The 25,757-nt window shown below is 38.0% G+C and overlaps 1 protein-coding gene and 4 non-coding genes across 8 annotated transcripts in view; 1 reads left to right on the plus strand and 4 right to left on the minus strand.

The window, feature by feature from the left end:
- LOC119547588 (protein sickie) overlaps window positions 1-25,757 on the minus strand; it is a 180,591-nt gene that overhangs the window by 144,918 nt on the left and 9,916 nt on the right. Inside the window, exon 1 of one of the 4 annotated variants that reach the window (XM_037854496.1) lies at window positions 7,945-9,634. The exons of 2 other annotated variants lie outside the window; for them this stretch is intronic. In XM_037854496.1, the coding sequence (XP_037710424.1) occupies window positions 7,945-9,546 (1,602 nt within the window). In that variant the 5' untranslated portion in view covers window positions 9,547-9,634. Of the gene's footprint in view, window positions 1-7,944; window positions 9,635-25,757 lie in introns of those variants that run through there. One more of the 4 variants, XM_037854497.1, reaches the window with a different exon arrangement.
- Window positions 21,861-22,056, minus strand: LOC119548902. The gene has a single exon (XR_005219344.1). It is a non-coding gene; the product is annotated as a U2 spliceosomal RNA (small nuclear RNA).
- Window positions 23,010-23,205, minus strand: LOC119548929. The gene has a single exon (XR_005219370.1). It is a non-coding gene; the product is annotated as a U2 spliceosomal RNA (small nuclear RNA).
- LOC119548910 lies at window positions 23,983-24,105 on the plus strand. Its single transcript, XR_005219352.1, has one exon. It is a non-coding gene; the product is annotated as a U5 spliceosomal RNA (small nuclear RNA).
- On the minus strand, window positions 25,390-25,585 carry LOC119548920. The gene has a single exon (XR_005219361.1). It is a non-coding gene; the product is annotated as a U2 spliceosomal RNA (small nuclear RNA).

Genomic DNA, 25,757 nt, shown 5'->3' on the forward strand with positions numbered 1-25,757 from the left:
TAAATGAATTTAGTTCAATTTGATTATGACTGGGGACACATATTGCATTTTATAGGGCGGACATTGCTGTAGTTGACGTTTAGTCGATGAGCGTAATCTTGGCAGAAAATGTATTTCAACACCCTTTCACCATTTTCCCCCCCTGTTAAGTGGGCGTGATTGATGGGAGGGAATTTTTTCCATTTACCAAGGAAAAGTCTTTGAAATTCAATATGCAGTTTGGGTCCAACATTGGCCAACATCCCCTCAACGAAGGCCAATACAAAATCAATTATGGGAATCAGCGCGCCTGGGAACACACACACACTGCGATGCCATATATCATGGAGGTCCTTCGATCCGTACGTGCGTGTAAAGCAAGTTCTAAGCCTGTGTAAAACTATAAATGGCACACAGGACTCGCCGATGTCGCCTGCGTAGGCTTAAGTGTGTTTGACTGCGGCTAATATTTATTTCCGGCAAATAAATCCTCCCCAACCCCTAAGTTAGCATCCAGCACCCCATTCGGGGGCGAAAAAAAACAGGATCAGCAAACAGCAAAACAAAAAAAGGAATAACAGTAAGACCAGGTTATTAATTTCCCACAAAAGGTCCCCCAAATGTATCTATATGGCTAACCTTTGACAAAGGAAAGGGTATATCGATTTCAAAGGGAAGACAGTTTTAAACATTTAATAGAAATTCTTGGCAGAAAACATTTAAAATTTTTAAAAAATTTAAGGTTTTCATAAGAATTTATTTTAAAATGAAATTAAAATTGTTAAAAATAAATATGTAGTTCATTAGGATAGGGTATTTAAGGTCAGGTAAGCCATTCCACCAGTTTCTTTATATTTTATTTCCCATAATGATTCTGCACTGGGACACATTTGGGCATTAGTTTTATGGCATTTGTGTCGCAACCCCAAAGTAACACAAAAACAGCATGAGCCAGGCAAAAAATCGTTATTGATAGCACCCTAGTTGGAGGATTTGTGGTGTGTGTTGCCTACATTTTGGGTGCACATCATAAATTTCCATGTCCACACTCATATACCCCTCTACTTACTTCAGCCCTTAGTCGCAGTTGTTATTTGCTTGTTATAGCTCTTATCACTAGGTTACGTCTGTGGCCATTCATCTTGTCAATTTTGTGAGTTGTTGTCTCTTCTAATTAGCTACAAATCTCAGCCATTTCCTTTGCCGTTGCTTTTTGACAGCTAGCCATGATAAATATTTAATGCTATTAGTATTTGCACAAAAACCCAGTCATTTCCCAGCAAGAAGTTAAATTCAAAGTAAGCCGAGAAACCTGAAACGGGTTCTGGATTTGGGAAAAAGTTAAGGTACAAAAGAATCTTTGTGCATTGCACTTTACTTGGTAAGCAATTTTTTGCTTGCTTACCTTCAAAGTTATGAAAGCCTTATAAAGTGAAGTTTTGGGTATGTGAGAATATTAAACAAGCAAGATAAATTAAATTGATTTATAAATAATACTGCAAATATAAGTTCTTATAAAATATTTATTAAAGTTTAATTAAAAATTGTTATCTGAATAATAACTTTTATTATAGTTTTCTAGCGAAATTTATCTGTCATCATAGCAATTATTACCGAACAACTCCAGCTCCTTAGAGTATTGTAGTCATTTCTGTTTACTGCCATTTACATTTATGTAAAGTATGTCAGCACAGCTATTTTGCTGAGGTAACTTTATCTCTGGTTCTCAAGTTCCTTTGGCTAAAAAACGAAATCAGACAGGAGAAAACTCCTTCCCCGCCGCATTTTGCACTGATTTATTTGCCATGTTTTCTTACCTTTCAAATGCACAAACATCCAACAGCTGGGGAGAGAAAAATGAGAAAGATAGAAGGCATCTTGGGCCAAAAGAAATGTAAATAATTGCGTCGAGGAAATCTGTTTGCTGTTTGCCAAGAAATGCCAGAAACAATGCAATTATTTTATGTGCTCTGCATACTTGGCTGCATTGACTAGTAAATTAATTGCATATTTTCGAAGGCCAGACTGTATAGCTTATGGCTTTTAAGCGCGCCAATGCAAGCTGTTCAAGGACCAAGGGCGAAAAAACAAAAACTTTTAATTAGTTGCATAAACCAGCCTCAGGCTTGGAGTAGAATTTAATAAATAAATTTCCCAATAAGCCAAAAATGCGCAATTTCAGTTACCCACTGCACATAGCCGACTGCAAGGCAGTTTAAAATATGCATTAACTGGTCGAAAGCGCCGGCAAAGTGCCGACTTCAAGCCTCCGTGGAAGCCTGCCCAGTCTGGTTAGTGGCCAGAAATTATGGCTATAATTTTTCACAGCTCCCTAAAAGAGCCAGAACGAGGCCCCGGAAAAGTTTCCCAGCTCCGCTCTAGCATTTATCCCATAAGGAAAAATATAAAAATAAAATAATATAAAGAAACCTGAAACTTTTCCCTTTTCAACATTGCTGGTCTGATGCATTCTGGCAATAGGAATAGGCAACCAAGAAGCAAAACAGGAACTGGGGACATTATAAATCTGTCACGATTATTGTTAAATAATGCATAGGACTTGATGTTTTGTTTGGCCAAGGGAAAGCAACTAAGTCGCCTTGCAGACGGTGCAATTTTAAATTTAAATCTAAAACTTGTTGGCTTACCTCAGACATTTAATTCCCTTGGGGATATATTTAGTGCACAAGTTTTGGCACTTTTAAACTTGTTAGCACTTTCGTTTTAGTAGGTATTCTTTTAAAACAGGTGCTCCCTGGAAGCTTGCATATTAAATATATTTTTGAATATTCAAAGAGCAGAAAACATTGAAATATTTAATTAGACTTTTTTAAGACAAACAACAAACTTAATAAAAGCAATTTAAAAAATCTTTACAATCCATACCAATTACCGGACTTAAAAAAATATAATATTTATAATTATATAAAAGCTCCCACCCATTTTCTCTCCCTTAAAGATGCCCCACTTTAACTTTAAGTAAATACTTATATTCTTTTAAAACTATTTGCCGCACAAGCCAGGTCTTTTAGAGAACGATTTCCCCTGAGAACCTAATCTTCGGCTTCTGTTCCATTTTCAGCCGGTCTATTACTCTAACTATCATTTAGAAGTCGGGTGGGGAAAGTCCCCTTGGAAGGCGCTTCTTTCTACGTCTGTTTGAGTGCTGTCTGGACGGCCTGACATGTTTTAAGCATAAGTGCAACGCATTTAGCTGTCAGGGCTGCATTTTGCAGTGGAGTGTGGAGTGCGGAGTGAGCAATAAGGAGGTAGATCCTTCGTCCTGGCTGACTGGATGGCTGCCTTTAATGTCCCGCATGCGGCCACTAAGTGACGTCGACGGAGTCTCCGTCCATGTAAATAAAATGGATCCGAAAACCAAAACCCGAGGCCTGCAGCAAAGGGCGAGCAAATTGAAAACTTTAAGTGTGCCGGAAAAATATGAAATGTGCATTTAAGGGGAATTCCCTATCCCCCCTTTTCGAGCCGGAAAACTAAAGAATCCAGAGGATGCAGTCGCCAGCACATGTGCTGCAAACTGTGGCATTAATATCCCCCCATGTCCATTAAACCAACTCTGTGCCGCCAGCTGGAAAATGCCTCCAAGGACATCGGGACTGCCCGCCAAATTAATGCAGCAAAATTAAAATTAAAATTATTATTTTTCTCCACCCATATAATTACGAGAGAAAAATACAAATATTTTCTGTATAAATTGCAGCTTAATCTGTTCTCCTTTTTTTTGGGGTGGGCGTGTGGAATGCCCAGGAGGAAAAACATGAAGGGCAATGAGTTGAAGCTTTTACAATATTGACAGTTGCAGTTGCAGTTCCTTATCGAGGACATCCGTGCTTGCTTAATTGTTAAATGCGAAAGCGAAAATAATTTCTGGTTTTTTTATTGCACGGATGAAGCAGGCTTTTGTCTCTTTTTTCTTAATTCGCTGTTGGCCGTAAAGCGAATGGAAAATGGATTCACGTGAGCACCATAAATGTAATTCTGAGATGATTAACCATTTGAAATGGGAATTTTTTATTACTGCTTTCGGCCTTTATCCCGGTGATCCCTTTTAAGGTTTTGTTTAATGTACTGTGTTTTAAATTCGGGATGATTTCTTTTTTCTGTTAAAATATATCCCCATTTGTGATACGATTCTGTTGGAATATATTATAAAAAGCTACAATTACTTCTTCATAGTTGGTAAAACCCAGGTTATTTATTTGAAGTGATCATGCTTTAAATAAAAACATTTTGTGGGCTCTCACACAATCTTTATGTTTACAATTTAATTTGCAATCTTGCATGGCAATTATTTTAAAACACCATATCCTCTTCAAGGGCATTACTATACTAATTAGGTATTAAAATACATTTTTTTTATTATACGCTTTCAATAAAAATTCACATCGTTGGTTATTTCATTTTGAACAGTGCATTATCGAGCTGCATAAAATGAAACATAATTTGCTGCAAAAAAACAAGTGAAAATCCCATTCGTAATTATGTTCAATTTCGCACATATGGCAATGGCATTTTCCGTACATTTGTCGCTGTAGGCGCAACATAATTATAAAATGCATTGAACATTTATTGCCGGTCATAAATCAAAAAGTTATCGAAATGAAATCCCAACCCCCGAAACGACAGAACATCTGATAATCACCAAGGGAATGCAGCAGGCGTAGCGACACTTTTTACAACTTATTGGACTAATCAGAATCAGAGGGGTTTTCAAGGGGGGGTTAAGGGTGTTTTGTGGGTGTGGACCAGGATCTATAAAGTAGCCGCACGACACGCGACTTGCGAATGGCCATCCCCGGGATGAAAACCCTGGAAACCCCCCAAAAAAAAAACACCCACCCCCGCGCAATAAAACCACCCACCCTCCCAGAAAGGGTAAACGATTTCTGGGTGCAACTGTAGAGCTACCCCCATTTGTGGGTGCATCCACAGCATCCGCATCCTGTCGCAAGGACACACAACTCCGCCTGACAGTTGACAGCTTAGCGCCTCGCGACAAGTTCCCTGGAAAACTCGGGGGAAATCCGGGTAAAGGATAGCGGGTGTGTATGGATAGCTAAATTGCATGCCTCGACGCTGTTTGCAATTTGCAATTGAGACTTTGGCTCAAGCAGGCTGGGGAAGTTCCCAAAACTGTTGGCCAAAAACCGGGCAGTAGCCAAAACATCGACCTAGGCCAAAAATCCGCTGACCATTCCCTAGCGCAAAAACCGGGGGGGGAAGGACAGTAATTTATGGTTATGCAAACGCCAGCCGCCGTTTGCATAAATTCCAAAAATGTTTTTGTTTGCTTTGACTTTGATGGAAAGTGGCATTTCGGACTGAAGAGTCGGAGTGCTGCGATATTGCGATATATACTTGAACGAAAAGGGGGTGGAATATGTGAAGTGGAAAACTGTGGTTTAAGTTTGTAAGCAAAACAGTGCAGACAATTACAATTACTTGACTCCTGATGCTGCAGCTGTTTGTATCTTGATTATAACTTTTGGTCCTTGCTGGTGATAAAAATTTTGAAACAAATGAGATATTCTAGGGAGGTTTTGTATAATTTTGAAAGGAACTCTTTTGGTTAAATGGAGCTGTGTAAGCATCATAATCTCACTTGAAGAAAATGTTAAATATATTTAACAAATATTTTACACTTTAACAATAACATAGTAAATTTAAATCCTTTAGCTTTGATTTTCACCTATTGCGGTTCTTATATTAAAGTGAACAATTATAGTTATTTAAAGAATTCCAAACTTTCATTTCAAAATTAATTTATTTTTTATTAAATTTGAAAAATGCTTAATGTTAAATTGAGATTTATAAGAATAGCATTTTCTCTAATATTTTCTAACTTGGTTCAATTGTCAATATTAAAATAAACAACTAAAGTTATTTGAAGAATTCTATACATTAATTTTAAAATTAAGTTACTTTTCATAAAATTAAAAAAATGGTTAATGTAATCTCATATTTTCTACCTTGTCTCAATTGTCAATTGTATTAAAAATACTAAGACAAGATTAGTTACCTAAGGTAATGAAATTACATCTTCCCTGCAACTTTCACAAAGATGCGGTACGTCTTATATTGATTTTTAGCTTATTGTTTCTGTTTCCTGGTCAGTATCTACCATTTTCTCAAGTGACCCATTTTGATGTAATCTCCTTCTTTCATAACCATCTTTTGTGAAACTAATTTCCAGCTCCCAACTACATTCAGTGCAGCTATGGCAGGATTTTACCTTTGAGCCCGATAGAAGGTCCTGTTAGTGCCCCCCGCGTATATCAATTTACATCCCATTTGCTGCAGGACTACTCCTGCTCCCCTTCATCCCCGGCTTTTGGAGAAAACCTTCATTTGCAGCTCACCCGGCCATCGGCCATCTATTTCATCCATCCAACCCAGAACCAACCACCGCCGACAAGGATATGAAAAGCAATGCACTTGACACTTTGCAGGCCACTCCAGTGGGCCAAAAAGTGTGCTTCACTTGATGTCCTGTCGTCGTTTCATTAGATGGCATAGCCCAGGCCAGGCATCAAAAAATCGCCCCAAGTGTTTCCTTCTTGCTTTTTTTGGTTAGCATGCCTCAAAGCAAAAATGTACAGCGCGTATTTCAATTTGCAAATGATGGAAAATGCCTGTGGCAGGGAAAACTGGTAGAACTGGGGGGGAAAGCTTATGTGGCGACGTCGTACTCGCATAAGTACTCCCACTCTCCACTCAACACCATGGCAACAATTTTAATTCAATTCCATTAAAAGTCGCTAAGATTGTACATACAGCTGGTGTAGCTGGTTTTTCACCCACTTTCCCCCATCAACCTGTCCCTCACTTGGGCACACAATCAAACTAATGTTCGGCGGTAGGAAAAACTAATGAAGCGAGCAGTGAAAACGCGACGATTGATTGTTCCCCAGAGGCAACAAGAAGTGGGAAAACAAGAGCGAGGGAAAATGGGAAAGCCAGATGCAATCCAGCAGAACCCCGAAAAAAGGAAGTCTTCGGAAGGCCCGCGATTCTGGGAAATCATTTGCAATGCACTGCCTCGAAACTGCACTTCCCTGACTCTTTTTTTGATAATTTATACCCAACGATTCGGCCGTGGGGGTTGACATTTGTTCATTGCCTTTGGTGGGTGGTTTTTCGGATAATGGGGTTCGTGAGGGGTATGTGGATGTAAGCTAACACCTCCCCTGGGGTATTTCAAGATGCATAATAAGACTTGTTAAGTTGCTCGCTCGTTAAGATAAGTGAGCCGGCAAATGGCGACAAGTGCGACATCGGAAACAGCCCGCAATGATTACCGGCTTAAGATATGCGAAATTATACATATAGATAAGCTGCGATACGACCTGCTGTGTGGGGTGCTACCACTGGTTAATGCTGCGATTCACATTACGGTAAGAGGATTATATAAGAAATGGTTGAAAGTTAGTTAAATGCCCAGGAGGTCACAAGTACCCCAAAAATGAGCCATAAGGTTTTGATGGCACTTTTTCGGCTGCATCTTGGCTCTAATGCTCAGATTTGCATAGGGTAATATAGAATGTCCCCTGTGCAAGTGAAACACAAAGAAAAATGGTATTAACAAAGATTTATTTTGTCTTTTAACTTTCTGAAAGCTTTCACAAAAATATTACCCACAGAAACCAGAATTTCAATAAAGCTTAACTTTTACTCAGTGTTTATAAGCTCAGGCAAATCAGAATTCAAGTAAAGATGAATGTACCCTTTATAAATATAATAAAAACAGAATATGAATCGTTAACAGTTCTGCTATCCTTTCTAATATTCCTTGGGAATAAAAAGTTTCATTGAAGTTGCTAGAAAAATAAATAATCATAGTTAGAGAATGACCTTTTCACAGACAGATTTCCTATCTGTATCATTGTTCCCTTAAGTTTTTACACATTATATCTACGTTCTTAATAAAAGATCATATAAACTCACCTCCATATATCCCTGGACACTGTCGCACTGCTGAAGCACCAGGATGGCCGGATTGGCCCTCATTTCATCGGGGGAGCAGGGCGATAGAAATCCACTATCCGCATCACTGTGCGTTGATAAAGGTCGTGGTTTCCTTATCTTATACTGGACATGACGACTGGGCACTGGACCGGGATTAAACAATACATAATTGGACTCCGTGGGAACGGTGTGGGATCTCTGGTCCTTTCGCTGTTGCTGCAACAACTGTTGCAGGTGCAACATGTGATCCGTGCTAACCAACTCGGAAATTGCCCTGTGCTGTTCAAAGGCGTTCGTAACGCAGGACTTTTTGCCACTGCGAAAGGGTGAAAGGTTAAGAAAGGTAAGCTTTTTCTTCATCGATTGCTGGGCAGGATTGGCCATGGAGCAACTGCCCGCGGAGCTGGCCGAGTTAGTCGAAGTGGATGATTCCACCAGGGCAGTGGAGGTGGTCTCCGTATCCTTGGACTCCTGACTATTCGACATACTGGCCGTATTCTCCAGTTCGCTGAAGAGCTTCTCAAGATTCTGCTGCTCCAGCTTGGCATTCACCACTTGCTCGTTGGTATAGGGATTGGGTATGCCAATATCTATAGCGAAATCCCCTGGTTCTATTATAAAGTAGTTGTGGTGATCAAAGCTGGCCAAGATCTCTGGGTTTTTCGGGGTCGGTTCTGCTTCCGATTCGGCTTCTGGCATGGCCGAGGTCTCTATAATGATGGTCTCTTCCAGTTCCAGTTCTTCATTGTCGTATATGACTTCCGGCACCATTTCATCTTCATCCTCGCAGACCAAGTGTTGTCTTGAGCTAAAAAGCGGGTCCCTCAAGCCATGGGCATGGGAACTAGGATATCTCATGGCTTTTTCGTTGATAAAGTCGACAGGATCGAAGAGGCAATAGTTTTCCATATGAGAGGTGGCCGCTTTACGTTGTCGCACTGGCAAATTCTTTAGCTTTTCGGAATAGTCTGCTACATCTTCGTTATTATTGGCCGATTCTGGAGCCGGAGGAGGTGGTGAAATCTCCTGACTGACGGGTCTTTCGTCCTGCTGATGCAAGGACTTCTGCGAACCCCGATGAAGTGTGGCAAAAAGCCCACGAGCTATGCAGTTCTTCAGCTCACTCACACGTCCCTTATAAGGACTCGACTGGGCACTACTGCTCAGAATGGAGGACTCATCGATGCCCAGTTGTTTGCTTAGCTCCTTGCGCTCCTTTTTGCTCAGGACGACCTTGCCACGACTTGGGGTATTGGGGGCGGAGTGGAGCAGCCTTGAGGGCATTTGCGAAAGGGGAGGTGGTGTTGGGGGCGGTGGATCCCTATATGGCGGTGGACCCACCAAGCAGGTGGCATAGCTAACTGGCAAATCCGGATAGGTGGTACTCTGTCCCGATGTCGTGGGCTCCGTGGGCAGGAACTCCAGTTCCATATAGTTGGGATGTGGCAGTATCTTTTGCTGGTTGGGGTGATTATCAGTCCTTTGGCCCTTGGGCTTGGCGCCCAGTTGGTTCTCCTCATTCGCATTGCGATCGGGCTTGGTCGAAGGACCCGGTCGCAGTTTACCCGCCTGACTGGACATTTCTACGATTTCATTGCTGCTTTCACTGCGTTTTGCACTCACTCACTCACTTACAGAATTTGTATACATTTTTTCGACGCTCGGGCAAAATTAATGGTTTCATAAATCTTCATCTTTATGGAGGGCAAAAAGGCGTTAATGGGTTTTCTAGTCTCACGCAAAAAAAAGGGACTCTCTCTCTCTGTGTTTCTGTTTACATTTGTGTTTGTAATTGGATTTTTGAGCTGATGCATGTCAAAGTTAAATTAAAACTGACCCAGCGAGTTGGGAAAAAAAAGAGTTATTTTTTTAGGTGGTTTTTGCGGGCAAGTCATGGTCATGGTTACTTCGTGGTTTTGTCTGCTTTTGAAGTGTTTCAGGGAGCCCGAGACCCAAAAACAATGCCAATGCCGAGGTTTTTTTATAATTTGTCTACAAAAGCAATTAACAGGAAGTGGGAAGAGAAAAAAGTGAGCAACAATACGTATTAAAGTACTGCACATACGGTTTTATCTTAAATGTTTGCAACAAGGCCTCAAAATCAAAATAATAGGTATTTTTTAAAATGTGGCTTTAGCATACTGTTATACTTTAAACCTTCCTAAAAACATTTTTACCTACAATTTTCTCTCTTCAATTCAACCAGGTAGACTAACCTTTTTTTTTTGGCTTCCGATAAAAGCACAGGTAGTTTTTTGCGTATACAAATAATCGAATAAAAAAATGATTGTGCAATAGAAGGTGAAGGAAAGGAAATTCAATACGAAAATGCATATCAAGTGCTCACTAAAGTTTCACATTTGATTAAGTTTCGTTTTACCTTCAATTTCCCCTGATGGAAGCAGTGCAACAAATGCAGAAATACCAGAGATATCAATAACGAATTGCCAGCAAATGGATGCATGAATTTATTAAATGGAAAGCCAAGTGAACAAAAGAATCGCTGAGCACTCAACTAAAGGTATCTTTTCCATTACATTGGCTGAGATTTGTTTAATAAATTTGGAGTGGGTACCCAATCGAAATACATAAAGCAAATAATTCAAATCCACATGGAACATTCTGTTTACCAAAAAGCGATTATCTCAGCATTCTTTACAGTGGGGAAAGCCAGGGATAAAGTTTTAATTTCTTTTATTTTGGCCCACTCACAAAACTATGACGAGGCAGCCTGCAGAAAAGAACAATTTGCGCTAGGCCAGTGCGGAAGCAACTGAGAGGGAAAACCGAAATGGAAAAAGTTTTATTGGCAACAAATTGAAAACCGCCTGGCCATTTGAGGCAGTGAACCAACAAGTTGCATAATTGTTGGCGCATGATAAAATTAAACGCCCTGAAATGAGCTGACGTTCCAATGGCTCCTCCTGCTGCTTCTGTCTCTGCCTCTGCTTCTTCCGCATCCACTTCCGTTTCCGGTAATGGCAGGCTGCAGGTGGCAGAAGTGAAAGAAGTTACTCCAGTTAAGTGGAGCTTCACGGCCGGTGTCTGCGCTTTCGGCCCCATAAAGTATACTCAAAGTAATTTGCAATTAAAATGTTAATTTTTAATTGAATTGCAGATGGCAGTAGGCAATGGCAGTAGTCTCGAATACTGAATCAAGTTAATTAGTGTCAAAGAAGGGGAAAAACGAAGGAGGGGAATGCAGTTGGGGGACCTCTATCACTCCAAGGTTGATTAATCCAGATTAGAGATGGTCTCGTGAGTAAAATATGCAAATGAATATTAAGGATACAAAATCAATTAGATTTCATTAGACAGATTAACACCACAGAAAGAATATTTAATTATCAAGTAAAATCTGCAGATTCACTAGGTTGAATTCAGTTATGGATCTTAAATGATAGAGAGAGCTATGATAGATATATATAGATAGAGGAAACAAAAGACTATTTCAATTTCATGTTTCGTTTTCATGTTTTCTTTTCTTTCTGGTTCTTTAATCTTCAGAATGCAAGGAATACTAAATCTCCTGACATAAATAAAATATTAAAAACTTATAGCGCCTGAAAATCCCTGTCTTCATCCATTCCCTGGAGCTTTTAGCCCATCTCTAAGCCACGTGGCTAGTTCAGCACTCCAGCATCACCTAATCCCTGACACTTTCGGTTTCTATGACGACTCAGATAAAAGAGGAAAAAAGTGAAAGACATCGAGGATAAAGGCAGGAGAAAGGCAAGAGGCAGGACTTAAAGTTAAACACTTTTGCTTTGAGGTTGAAGTTACTCGCACTTCATCTGCCTTTGCTTCCAGCTGGCAGCAGTCAAAGTTGACAAAATACTTGTCAAGATTTGTGCATTGAGTTTGGCCGCACTGCCACCCATTTCTTCCCCCGTTTTTCAACTAGTAATTGCAGCTTTGCCGTGGTCTCTTTTCCAGTTTTGTAGTGCAAAAGTAAGGAAAAAATACAGATTTTCCCCCCACTGGGAAAAGCCGACGTTTTGCTGGAGGCCATCAAGCCGCAAACTTTACGAGTTGATAGCTGAAATAAAGTGGAGCATGCATTCCAGGGCTTTTAGCCCGCCCACCCACTTCATGACATCATTTTATTTGCACTCAATCTCGGTTCCCTTAGTGGAGCTTTCTGCGCTCAAAACGCTGTGCAAACTTCGCTGCCAAGTTGGTTAGAAATGCTTTTGATTTGCTAGTAAGTTGACCAGCATTTCAGCCACCCAGTTGCCACCCGACCGGCTTTTCTCGACTCGCTTTTCACACAAAGCCCACTTCGGAAAGTGCACGCTTTTCTTTCTTTCTTTCAGTTGCTCTTATTGCACCAAAAGCCGAAGCAAACCTAAAATGTTATTCAAACAAAAAAGCAGAGTTTAAGCACTGGTGAAGCAGAAATAAATGCTGTGGGAGAACCTTTTCAATGATTTCTAAGTACGCTATAAAATAGTTTCCATTCCAAAACTGTGTCACCCATTTTTTAACTGTAACAGATCAAATAGTATTCCTATTGCAATTAATATTTTGATAAAAAATAAAAAATAATTAACAATTTATATGTGATATGATATTAATATTAATCATTAGGTCTTAGGATCCCCATTCCTTTTAAAGCGTATTCCATTCCAAAACTGTGAGACCCATTTTTCAATTGTAGCAGATCAAATGATAAAATAATATTCCTATTGCAATTAATATGTTAACTAAGAATAAAAAATACTTAACATTATATCTGTTAAATCATTTACAAAGTAATCGTCAGGTCTTAAGATCCCGATTCTTAAGGGTATTCCATTCCAAAACTGTGTCACCCATTTTTAAAATGTAACAGATCGAATAAAAAAATTGTATTCCTATTTCAAATAATATTAAACCAAAAAAATAAAAAATTCTTAACATCATATCTGTTATATAAAAATAATCGTAAGGTCTTAAGATCCCTACTTCTTTTGAAGGGTATTATGAAGTGGCAAAGGCTGTACCAAAAAACCAAAGGAAGGAAGTAAAAAGAGCGCACTACAATGCGTATGACAGTTTGAAACACTTCTAAAGACTTTTGAGTTATGCCGCAAGTTGGGGGCGTGGGGGGCGTGTCAGAGCCCCACAAAACCAACGTTCAACTTCCGCTCTAGCTAGAGGGCAAAAATAAAAACAAACAAAAAAAACTAAAGCAGAATCTATGCGCAATTCAATTAAAGCGCAATTTGCAAGCAGTCATCATATTTTTGTTACTTAACGAGGCCGTTGGTGGATAATGAGGGGCACGGGGGATGTGGTGCAATTTAATAAGACCCATCGAGTGGGGGAAAACGGAAATCGCTTGAGGAAATTGTGTGTTTCAAGCGAAAGCATACATAATAAACTCATATAAAAGATTGTTGCATACTTCGGGGAGCGACCAGGGGCGGAATGGCGGGGCATAAATACCCATATTTGCAATTCGAAGAAGTGGAAGTGGATGGGAAAAACCGGAGGAAGGAGAAGAGTCTGGAGACAGGCGTATATATCCCCAGGCGGACAACGGTGAAAGCGAGGAGAAAGCGAAAAACCAGCGGGACCACGTCGAATGTTATTAAAAAAAGAAAGCAAAGCAACGCTAAAACAGCAGCCCCACTCATTTCCCCCCTGCCCATTCCAAAAAAGTCATAAAATTTATTAAATGCCTAAAAGTATGACAGCAATAGACAATTTATGGTAGGGGGCAGGAAAAGAAATACGTAAAAAAAACTAACCGAGGAAATGAAAACAAGATTTTTCTCTGGTTTCGTATACCCTCTGTATATTCTGTAAACATTAGCGGAATTTTAATGGCCCTGTGTTAATTCAAGCATGAAGTATAAATATTTATCAAGAGCTTATTAATAAGCGTCAGCTGCTATCGAAATTAGCTGGGAAATATATTAATATTTATAGAGTACTTTTCGGAATCTTAAAAGGGAATTATTGGTAACTCTTTATGCTTCAACTATTAAGGACGACAATATCTTTAGAATCAAGTACAAAAGCCGAAATACACGTTAAAAATATGTTTATAATGTAAACTTTAAATTGGTAACCTCCAAAATATTTCCTCCTAATTTTTTGATATTATAAGGATTATATAATATCTTTAGAATCAAGTACAAAAGCCGAAATACACTTTAAAAATATGTTTATAAAGTAAACTTTAAATTGGTAACCTCCAAAATATTTCATCCTAATTTTTTGATATTATAAGGATTATATAAATTCTTATATCAAAGATTTAAAAGTAATCAATGTAATAGCACGCATGTTCTACTAAAAATGTATTTATAAGTTCCGAAAATAGCAAAGCTAGTTCTTAATGAAATATATCCATCTTTTGAACAGTGCCCACAATGAATTGTTTCTTCATTAGTAAAATGGCCCCCATACATACATATACATATACATATATACATATAGTACAATTTACACTAATTTAAAGTTACTTCCCAGCACCGCCTCGGCAATTTTCCAAGTCATTGTCGACGTGGACACACCGAAAGCATATTTCAACTTCATAAATTGAGCAAATAAACAGGCGGAGCTGGTGGCAAGTGTCCCTGCAGACGGATGTGCAACCATATGGTCACGCCTCAAGCTCATAAATTAGCACCATACGACGGACGCACCGAGGAGGACTATTCAATTTGAGGATGGCGAGAGGGACATTTGTAAGGATTTGGCCAGGTGCACGAAAGCCATTAACATAAATGGCTCGAAAGCTGCTAACAAGGATGGCCAACAACCAACAAGCAACTCGCATTTGAACTCGCCTTGCTGTTACCTTCGTTGTTTTTTAATTACGTAAGCTGAGAAGACATTTCCAACTTATTACGTGTCTTCACTAATCCGCTAAGGACGAAAAATTGCGTACAATCAATTGTAAGGATTTCTCAGTGCGAAGGAAACAATTTTCCTAGCTGCTTGTTTCGCATGGCGCAATTTTCCACTACATCGGATTAAAATGTGATATGTTTGGGATTGTTTACACACAGTTGAAGGGGGGTTTGGGTCCTTTTTTTTGGGGGTTCTAGGGGGCCCGTAAACGGGAGCAGACAGACGAGACATGTGTTTGTTTACGAACTTTTGGCAGCTTTGTTTTCGGGGGCGTGGCACGTTTCACTGGAGTGGGTCTTAATTTCCGCTACGTAAGCATTTCTTTTTCACACACAGCTTCTTTTTTCTTCGTCCTTTTGCTTGTATTCTATTTTTTTTTTGCTTCTTTGTATCCATGATTTTTGTTTATTTTGGATTTGTTTGCCCTTTTTCCTTTACATGCTTGCTTGAGTACTTCCGGTTGCGCCGGAAGTGAGAGGAGCACATATCAGACACAGTGGGACACAACGCGTGTCAATGGGTTTCGATGGGTGGGTGGGTTTGTTCTGTGGGGTATTTAATTGCTACGAGTGGAAAATTGAATTTAACTGACATGTCCGCATATGGACGGAGAGGAACTTTCACATCCCTAATGCAGTTTGAACTCACAAAGTTACAAAGAAATAACTACATTAAGAAGTTCTAAGTTCTAAGATCTTTAAACTCAGCAATAGTTAAATAAAGAAGAGCTGAGACATTTTGTCAGTTCTATTATTTCATTGTCCTTTTGATCACCTCCGATTGAAGTCCCTTTTATAATAATTAATAATAAATAAGGCTACTATCAAAATTAAAAAAAAGTATCCTAAACTCCTTAAAAAAAACAATGCTTTATATTTTCTCATAATTTCTCAATATTTTTCTAACCATTTTCCAACAACATATGTTTTTTAAATTCAATGAGAATAATAAACTGCAGTAAGTTTCATCTAATGCTTTTCTAAGATGCTGTGAAAACATATTGCTTGCATAAACTTTAAGCAGATTTTATGTTGCTCAACACGTCCTCGGAAGTTTTGCCTTCCGAAAATTAGACAAACACATTCTATACTTGTGTTCACTTCCACTTTCGGCAGCATTTGACGCATAATAAGTAAGCCAAACACACATGAAGAAAATAAATACCGAAGGCTATGGGAAGTTTAATTTAAAGAATACATTACACGTACTCGGTTTTGAATTTGTTTTTTGGTTTGGACTAATTGAAATCAGTAAAAATCGAAATTCCTGTGAGGATATTTGTTATGTACCTACATATCAAAAGTTAAATAAATAATGGAATGTGTGTTTTAATGTACGAAACATTTGACTGCATAATTAATTAGCAAGCCTAAAAGCTCACAAGCGGAATCTCATTAACCGCTGAACTAATCTTCAATTGAATTTTAAATACGTCCATGGCTCTGAACAAACTAAAATGCAACATTTTAAAATGTTTTATTTTGCAACATTACCTATGCTTTACCAAAAATACGAAATCAAATTTCTCTGCTATAAGTGAAGAATTAATTTTAATTTTTCTTTGAATAGATAGGATTTTAAATGGAATTCAAAGCAAAACTTAATCAGACCATAAAGATTCCCAAATCCCTTCGAAATGGCACAATAAGCTCTGCCCAATATCGTACAAATTAATATACCCTATATCCTTAGCTCTTTAGACTCTATAGAGCCGCCCACACACGCACTCTGAGATCCTCATTATGGTACATCATCCCATCTAATTTAAGGCATGACGATGGCTTGTTGTTTCTTGATACATTTTCAGCGGACGAGAGATTTTCTGCGACTGATTTTTATTACGACCCCAAAAGCAATAATCGGGTGAAAGCACGCACCAAATGTCAAAACGAAGGACTACTGAGTTCCCTAAAACGGGGCCTAAGCCAAAAAGACGGCATTACATTTTATTATCTATTATATCGTGGCGCCTAAAATGTCACTACATTAGCTCAAAAATCCATACACATACACATGACAGAGAGAGAAAGAGAGAGGGAGGGAGGGAGACAGAGAGAGATAAGGACATGTTTTTCGACGGGCATAAAGTAAACATTAAAACAGGAAACGGAAGCCACGGCGGTGCCAAAACGGCAAACCGACATTCATAGACAATGTCCTGTGGCGGCGGTTATGATTATTTTGACTCGCTTATCCTGGCGAACGTGTGTGTGTGTCCTGGCATTTATGATTTTTTCGCGTTCCTTCACGTTTGTTTTTATTTCACATGTTTTCCGGCGGGCAGGAGGTAAAGGGTTAAAACGGGGTTAATTTACTATGCATAAAGTGTTGCCTGTGTCGCAATTCGCGAACTTCTTGCCACGTTTGCATAGCAAATCAGTTGACGATTGCCCGTATATTTGTGTTAATTCTTCACTTTTTTTTGCACAGGTCGTCGGCGGTTAAGGAACACATTTATTTATGATAATCCACAGTTGGTAAAGAATGTCCAGTTCCTTTTTGGCCAGGACCCCGAAACTCACGAAATGACGCAAAAAAGCGGCAAAGTGAAAACCAAAAATTCCGAACGCGTCCGTCGAGCGGTGAAAGCGTAGTGCGCGCCACCACAGACAAATAAGCACTGGCAGGACCTCGAAGGACTTGGCGAAGCCATAAAAACACACCGAGCAACAGGGAAATTTCCCAAAAAGGACATTCCACGCTCACTGGAAATGCCGCCGGTTTTCCCCTTCGCCGACTGCAATTGACCTTAGCCTTCGAGGATATCCGCCCTCCAGCCGGCTTTGGTTCAATGCACCACCAGTTCAGGACGAGGGTTGAAGGACTCGCTCTCTCTTCCTCCTCTTCGGGGGAAATTCTCTCCCGCTTAGCCTTGTGCTAGGTCCTTGCTTCGTTTACCGTTGAATGCCACAGGTTTAACAGGTTGATGCGTGACGTCACTGCCGGTTAGGGGAAATGTCACCAAGGGGATATTTTTTTAGCGCTTCAAGAAATATCCTCGACTGGAAACGAGGGTCCTTTGCATGAACTTAGGTGAAGTTTTTTTCTAAGAAGCACAATAAATAATAACCTGATGCTTCAGTGTGAACAGGAATTTTGCGCAGACCATTATTAACAATTTTTTAAGGTCACCAGACTCAAAATTATTTTTTTCTCTCGGAATTAATAACGCGTTATTTGCTGACAGTTATATAAATCTTTACCAAAACGGAAACAAAAAGTTCAAACAGGTTTTGACTTGTAAAAATTTCTTCAAGAATCTAAATTGTTAAACTGATAAGATTATATTTTCTTAAATATTTGGTGTATAATATATGGTATATTATATTATGGGAGTTATTTTTATCTGAAAGGTTGGCAAAAATAATAATGAAGGAGATTTTTTTTTGCTTATCACCATATCTTTGCTTCTGTCAAATGGATTAATTTTTTATATTTTTTAAATCCTATATAAATGGTGTAATATCGTGATAAAAATATGAAATCGTTTTGAGACCATAAAGTACATCTCGATACGTTTCACAAAGCACCACTCTTATATGTTTAAACTGGTTTTGACTAAAACTTGTGAAAATGTATTCAAGTATTTTAATTGTTAAACTGATAAGTATAAATATTTTCTCAAGTATTTGGTGTGTCATTTATGATATATTATATTCTTCAAATAATTTTTTGTATAACTAATCGATCTGCACCTCAAAAATTTGTATAAATACTTCATGATACTTAAAAAACAGTATACAAATTGTTATCTCTTGCACTCGCTGTAAACGTAACTTAATTGTAAAAAATACACAAATTCTATAATCCCCATTCCTTTCTTGTGACTTTTCGGCGTGCCCAGTTCCAATCAACAATCAACAATTTAAATGTTCATTATTTTTTTTATCACCAACTTGATTAGTCCCATACACGAGTAAAAGCCTCCATAAAACCGAAGAAAGATGGTCTCGAATGATGTTTGTTTTCCACCCTTCTCAGTCTGAAATCCCCGCCATTTCTACATAACTTGTTCATCATGTGTCTAGGTCTATGCATTGATAACTCCCCGTTGCGACCATAAAACAATAGAGCCCCAATTTCCATGCAAGGACCTGCACATTCATTCAAACAAAATAAAAGCAAAACGGCATAGAAAATGGATGAAACCATCTAGGGAATTTTCGGGGCAATAACTATAAAATGTCCGTCGAGTCGCGTCGCGTGTATGCAGTCAACCAGGACGCAGGACAACACAAACAAAAAAAGGGTCCTTCGTTGTCGCAGTCAATGGCTAAAGGATTAAAAAACAAGGCAACGGCGACAACAAAATATTATCTCAATGGAAAAATCTCAGGCACATGGACAAAACAAAAGGCAAGTTTGAAAAAACGACGAGTGGAAGAATTAAGGACAGACTTTGATAAAAACAAAGTGAAAATTTATGCAAAACGAAGATAGAAAGCCGGAAACGATGAAAGAAATTGAAAATGGGCGTAGATAATACGAGGTAAAAGGCAACCTGAAAGAGTTGCAACACTTTTCAAAAGTCAGCTTTTTAATTACGCATTTTATCTGAGCTGCGTAAGGTGCTTTAAAATGGAAAAGAAGAGGATACTTGAAATTTGAATTCGGCTTACAGAGATTTGCGGAAACATCCTATACCAGCGTAAGAATTTCTTGTAACAGTGACATAAATAACAAGGTCAAAAATGTTTTGTAATTATTTTCTTTAAAAAATGTTGTCCCTTGATAAGAATAAAAGGAGTAGTTTTAAAGCTACTGAGCATAGCAACAGTAAGACAACAGGGCATGAATTTCCGGTTGACAATTCTCGATGAACGCCACAAAAATTAAATGTATTTACACAGGAATCAATCAAATATTTGACTACACTGAAAAAAGTTTAATCGAAATTTGATCAAGCGCAGGGTAACTGGGTAGATTGAAGACTTTATTGTCTCAACATTGGAGAAAGAGTTGGATTCGTCGATTAGGTTTATCTTTTAATATTTTTTGATACTCTCGGGGATTGATGTTATACTACAAAGTATTTATCCTGCTATAAGAACACTTGGTAGTCTAGACTTTGGAGCTCATAAGCTAAATTGTTCCTTTATTGGCTGCCGTCACAGCGTTCTTCTCCACGGTGTTGAAAACCTTTAACGGATAATGAGATGAAATTTCATTCTTTTTGAGGCAAATTCCAGGTTGTTTGTCTACATATAAAATGTTGAAGGAAAAATGCTACAGAAATCAGAGTGTTAAATGCAAATAATATAAAGAATTCTTACAATTTATCAAATTTTGTACATATGTTTAATTCAAAACTTTACAAATTTTAACATACAATTTTTTATATTTTTTTTTATTATTGTTATTATAAAAATGATTATTTATTATTGTTTATTGTTAAAATTCGTTAAAAGATAGTGTTGGTTTTGGAATATTTTTAACCACCAAGAATTCAAGGACTACGCGATATAATGGTCAACCCCTTTAAGCAAAATCAAAAATATAACCAACTCTGAACGTTAAACTATTAGTCAGTTAGTTGAAAAAGTGCCCAATTATAATTATAATCTGTAGAAATTATGAAGTATTCTTTTCGGCTAGTATTATTATTGGGCTTCAGTACGAGAGTGTTTTTTACGGATAACATATCAACATTTTCTATAGACCTCCGGAAAATACTGACAGGAATTGTGGTTGCAACAGAAGGTTCAGGACTTTTGGCCAACTGAAAATTTGGCGGACCCACCCTCTTCTATATTATCTATCTTTCGAAAGGAGATACCACCTGCTTTCACTTTCTTAACTGAAACTTTCAACTTCCAGCTACCGATGAATTTGACCTTTAAACTTGTCGACTTGGCCATATCAGTTGGATGTGTTTAGTTGTTCAAATATAAGCGATAATGTTACTAAGGTATCATTTCCTGCTATAAGAACACTTGGTAGTCTAGACTTTGGAGCTCATAAGCTAAATTGTTCCTTTATTGGCTGCCGTCACAGCGTTCTTCTCCACGGTGTTGAAAACCTTTAACGGTTAATGAGATGAAATTTCATTCTTTTTGAGGCAAATTCCAGGTTGTTTGTCTACATATAAAATGTTGAAGGAAAAATGCTACAGAAATCAGAGTGTTAAATTCGTTGAACTAAAGTAGTAGGTACTTTTTTCATTGACGCGTACCCCTTCTCTTTTTAAACATTTGTTATACATAATGGTTTATAGGTAGACCACCTAAAACTGTTGTACACAAAGGTCCACGTTTTTCGGGTTTTAAGAACAGTACGTAGGTCTCCTGGTTTTCGATGGAATATTTGTAATAACAGAAAACCATTCTTATCCGGAAATTTAAGTTCCTAAAAAATTCTGAGGCTTGGTAAAAGTGGTTCTTGCCCTCCCTCGCTCAATCCCCCAACCTCTACTTATCACCATAATTAATTATCACCAAGATTAAAAATTTTTTAAAAGCGAACTATTTTTGATTGTCAAAGTTTTATTGTTATTATAACAAAATGATTGGTTAGTCCTACGGTAATAGAATATACAAATGTAAAGTGTAACTCTAATTCCCCGAAAAACTGGGATTGCTCAGATGCACACATATTCTTTTTGATTTCGTTGGTAAAAGTAAGAAAAATGGAAAAAGTGCTTGGGTTGGCAATTCCACAAATGCCTGAGCCGTGATCTTAAAGTAAAATATGTTGGGATAGATTTTAGTCAATTCTACCACCTTAAATTTTATTTTTACACAAAATATGTAACTTCCCAGTATTTCGTCCTTCACGAAAGACCAGAAAAAGCATTTTCAGAATGTGTAAAATAATGAACTAGCAAGGACACACACCGGATGTCCTTGTTGTGTCAAGTCGGAAGTCAATGCACAAACCTTATTGTCCTTCGTCGGGAAATTTTCGGAATGCTGGGTTGAGTCCTTAATTGGTATATACATAAGGGAAATCCTTCAGGCAGGTTTTCACATATAGATGGCGACTGCAAGAACAGCGCTCAAAATAAGTGCCGCCTTTATCACGGTTCAAGTCTTCGTTTGTAATATTTATTATTCAGTTGGGCCGAAGTCCCGGCGGTACTGCAATACCGGGCCAACCCGCGACAGAGGTGGAGCAAGCCCCTAGCACTCCGTCTAGATCCAAAAATCAGTTTAACATTTGTTGTCCCCCAATGGAGGAACTATCAGATGTTAAGCTGATAAGAACAGATACTACACTTTGATCTTAGCCATAAGGCCGAGAAGCGATAACTAACCCACCCAAGACTCAGAACTCCCTTGAAATTATGCTAGAACTTGTTGGGAATTGTAGTTTCAGGATGCTTACATCCTGGGGTGAAAACATATAACCAAAATGATTCAATGGTGGTACCACCAGAGAGCATTTTTATTAGTTGTTTAATAATATAAGATATATTTAAAAATGTATACCTAATTTACTTTCTAAATAAAATTTATGCAATACCATTTAAATAAGTTTTTAAAAAATGTTTAAACAATACTTAAAAATATTTAGCTTGCTTCCTGTTTATACCTATACATTATTTTGCTCTTGTAACCTTTTTTTACTAATTCTATCTACTTCTGTTTCAAAGTATTTAAAAAAATTAAACTAAATATTTGATAAAAATAAAAATATGTTAAAAAAAAATGGTTCTATTAAATATGTAATTAAAGTGCCCTAGAGAAATCTCTACCTAATTAAGGCAATACGCAATTTGAATGTCGTTCTTTTAATTCAGAACAATACTTATCGGGGGCTTATCAACCTAACAATCGAAATCAAAACTCGTGCAGCTCATAAAAAAGTTTGTGGTGCAAAACCCCAGGCTGCCATTAAAAGTACTTCGGTGCTTAAACTTACAGATTGTGGGCAATCAATTCAGTAAATCTAGCTATCCGCCGCCACTCAGGGATAAGTGCCAACATTTGACAAAACAATTAATCAATTCAATTTTCCAAATCACTTGACAACGCGACGAGCTGCAAAACAATTTCGACAGACAGAAACTAAAAAGCAGCTTGTCTCCGCCCAAATAAACCAATCCAGAGAAGCAAGGCCAAGGACACTCTTGCAATGTCAGCAGAAAACTATCCTGGCAGACATCCTTTCAATTTGCATGTTACATAGAAATTGCTTTCAATGAGGAACAGAGCAAGGACTTCAGTGCTCAATGAGGAGCTGTGTCTTTCCACAAACAGTAATATTGGGCCGAAGTCCCGGCGGTACTGCAATACCGGGCCAACCCGCGACAGAGGTGGAGCAAGCTCCTAGCACTCCGTCTAGATCCAAAAATCAGTTTAACATTTGTTGTCCTCCAATGGAGGAACTATCAGATGTTAAGCTGATAAGAACAGATACTACACTTTGATCTTAGCCATAAGGCCGAGAAGCGATAACTAGGACATTGTGCAGCAGAGAACTACACTGAAATGTTGCTAGAACCAGTTGAGGATTATAGATGAAAAAGGATAAAACTAAAATCATTATACTTAGGGGGTTGCTTCCCTTTCAAGTCAAAATAGTCCTTGACTAATCCTGTAAGCGAGTATTCAGGTAGATAAAGGTATCCCCCAGAAAATGGTTATAGTTACCATTGGAAATTCCCTTTAATTGCCTGAACATTATATAAATAAGATTTTTATATAATTTAACTTGTTTATTCCCGAATATGTTTTGGAAACGTCTCTACAATTCCTTTGCGTGAACAGTCCGTTCCGTCAAGGTGCTTACACTTTCCCGATTTATTAACATGGCAATGGTCAAGCCAAATGCCACACTTTTGTTTCGAATGAGCAGCAGCCTCAGTAGTGTGATATAAGGCCAAGGTAATCAGTAGAAAATAAATCTTCATCGTAAAAATAATGAGAGTGTCTGAAAAATAGGTCGATTTAACGTGGTTTATAAACATAAGAGCGTGCGAAAACTGATTTTTTTAATTAGATAGGCAAGACGAAAATAAATATTTTTTTTGTCTCGGATTAAGGCATGTCATATATAAATTGTACAAGGAGGGATAACGTGACACTCCTTAGGAAAGTGAACCCAGGTAGCTGTCCAACGAATTAAGGACTACTGCTTTGGGTTTGCAGCCCCTTTTCAAAAGTATAATTATAATTCTCAACTAGTTCTGGCCTACACCAAACCTAGAGACTCAGTTTAAGTGGTTTGAAATCACTCTGGTTTCTCTTCAATTGTCGAATAAATCTTTCGCCTTTTACTAAAGATTTCCGTGGAGGGGGACACTCTAATGAGTCTAAACTGAATTTTTTTCAGGCCTGGTATCTTATGTTACCGGGCCAATTGACAATAAATTTAAGAAATATTAAAACATTTTATTAAATGTTCGAATTGTTGGGGACAGGAAAATAAGTTAATCAATGCATGTTAAATTTGAAGCTAAGAAATTATTAGAATTAAATATTCTACCTCCTCCTCAAGAAAATCTTTATGAAATTGTGAAAGTTAAGTTGGAATGAACTTGGTTTTGTTTTTATGAAACGATTCTTTTTTAGAAAAACACTTGTTGAGTACTTGATAAGCCGCAACAACTTTGCAAAGTAAAGAAAAGACAAAAACAATGATTTTATTCCGTTATATAATGCACTTAAAAAGAAAAATATTTTTGATTGGCTGGAACTAAAAACCAGTTTATATCCCTTAAAAGCTCTGGCAACTTTGGGAATGTTTTAATCTTAGAAAGAATACGCTCGTTAGTGATTACAGTAAGAGTTTTATTTCAAATATTTTACGATTCACTGTCTGACAAAAACATCAATTGAGCCTTGAGCACTTCCACAGCGATTTCCGCGTGAGTCTAGACATTGCCCCGCACTGTTTTTATAACAGGACTGATTCCATCTGCCGCACTTTTGACGCCATCGGTTTACATGAATAGCTTGGGTTGTGGATAGTAAAGCCGAAACCAAAGTAACTATTAGTACAAACGACCTCATCGTGAAGATATTCCAAGTACCTCCTAGAAAGTTGCTGATGTAAACGATGTTACTAAGCAAATCGCCGAGACGAAATAAAATGTTACAATAAAATAACCAAAACTAACCTGTTGATGAGTCAATGTTTCCAAATATATATATATATAACAAATGACGATTTGCAAAGATTCAACATCGAATGGTGACACAGAAATCTCTTTGGTCGGAATTATCTTTTTTGTTATCTCCAAAGGGTAATCACACAAAAGAACGATAAAGTTTGTAAAGTTTGTTTAATGACGATGAAGTATTGTCTTTTAAACTAAGCTCGTCTAAACTCGTCTAATGATGCTGCTCAAGAATATAAGTACTTTATTAAGTCTGACTAAGATATAATAATCTAGAAGAAACGCTACGCAAGATAACATTAAAAAGCAGGTTTATAAAAACATGTATTCCATTTAATATAATAGGGTTTTTAAAAATATATGCCAACAATTTACTAAAATAATCGAAGCCATAGGAATGGCCCAATGTCAGCAGAAAATATGTACATAGAAGTTATTTCCAGTAAAGGAACTTCAAGGACTACACTAGTTAATTGGGTGCTATGTTTTCTCCCCCAAATAGTACGTTTAATTTATAATTCAGTTGGGCTGAAATCCCGGCGGTACTGCAATACCGGGCCAACCCGCGACAGAGGTGGAGCAAGCTCCTAGCACTCCGTCTGGATCCAAAAATCAGTTTAACATTTGTTGTCCTCCAATGGAGGAACTATCAGATGTTAAGCTGATAAGAACAGATACTACACTTTGATCTTAGCCATAAGGCCGAGAAGCGATAACTAGGACATTTCACGGCACAGCACTACAACCAAATGTCGTTAGAACTAATTGAGAATTATAAATTTTGAAAAATCATTTTTGCTTATTTAGGGGGTTGCTTTCCTCGCCTGTTAATAGAGTCCTTGGCTAATCCTATGATCGAGTATTCAGGTAGGTAAAGGTATCTCGC

Source organism: Drosophila subpulchrella, chromosome 2L, assembly GCF_014743375.2.
Source record: "Drosophila subpulchrella strain 33 F10 #4 breed RU33 chromosome 2L, RU_Dsub_v1.1 Primary Assembly, whole genome shotgun sequence".
In the NCBI taxonomy this organism is placed as follows: domain Eukaryota; kingdom Metazoa; phylum Arthropoda; class Insecta; order Diptera; family Drosophilidae; genus Drosophila; species Drosophila subpulchrella.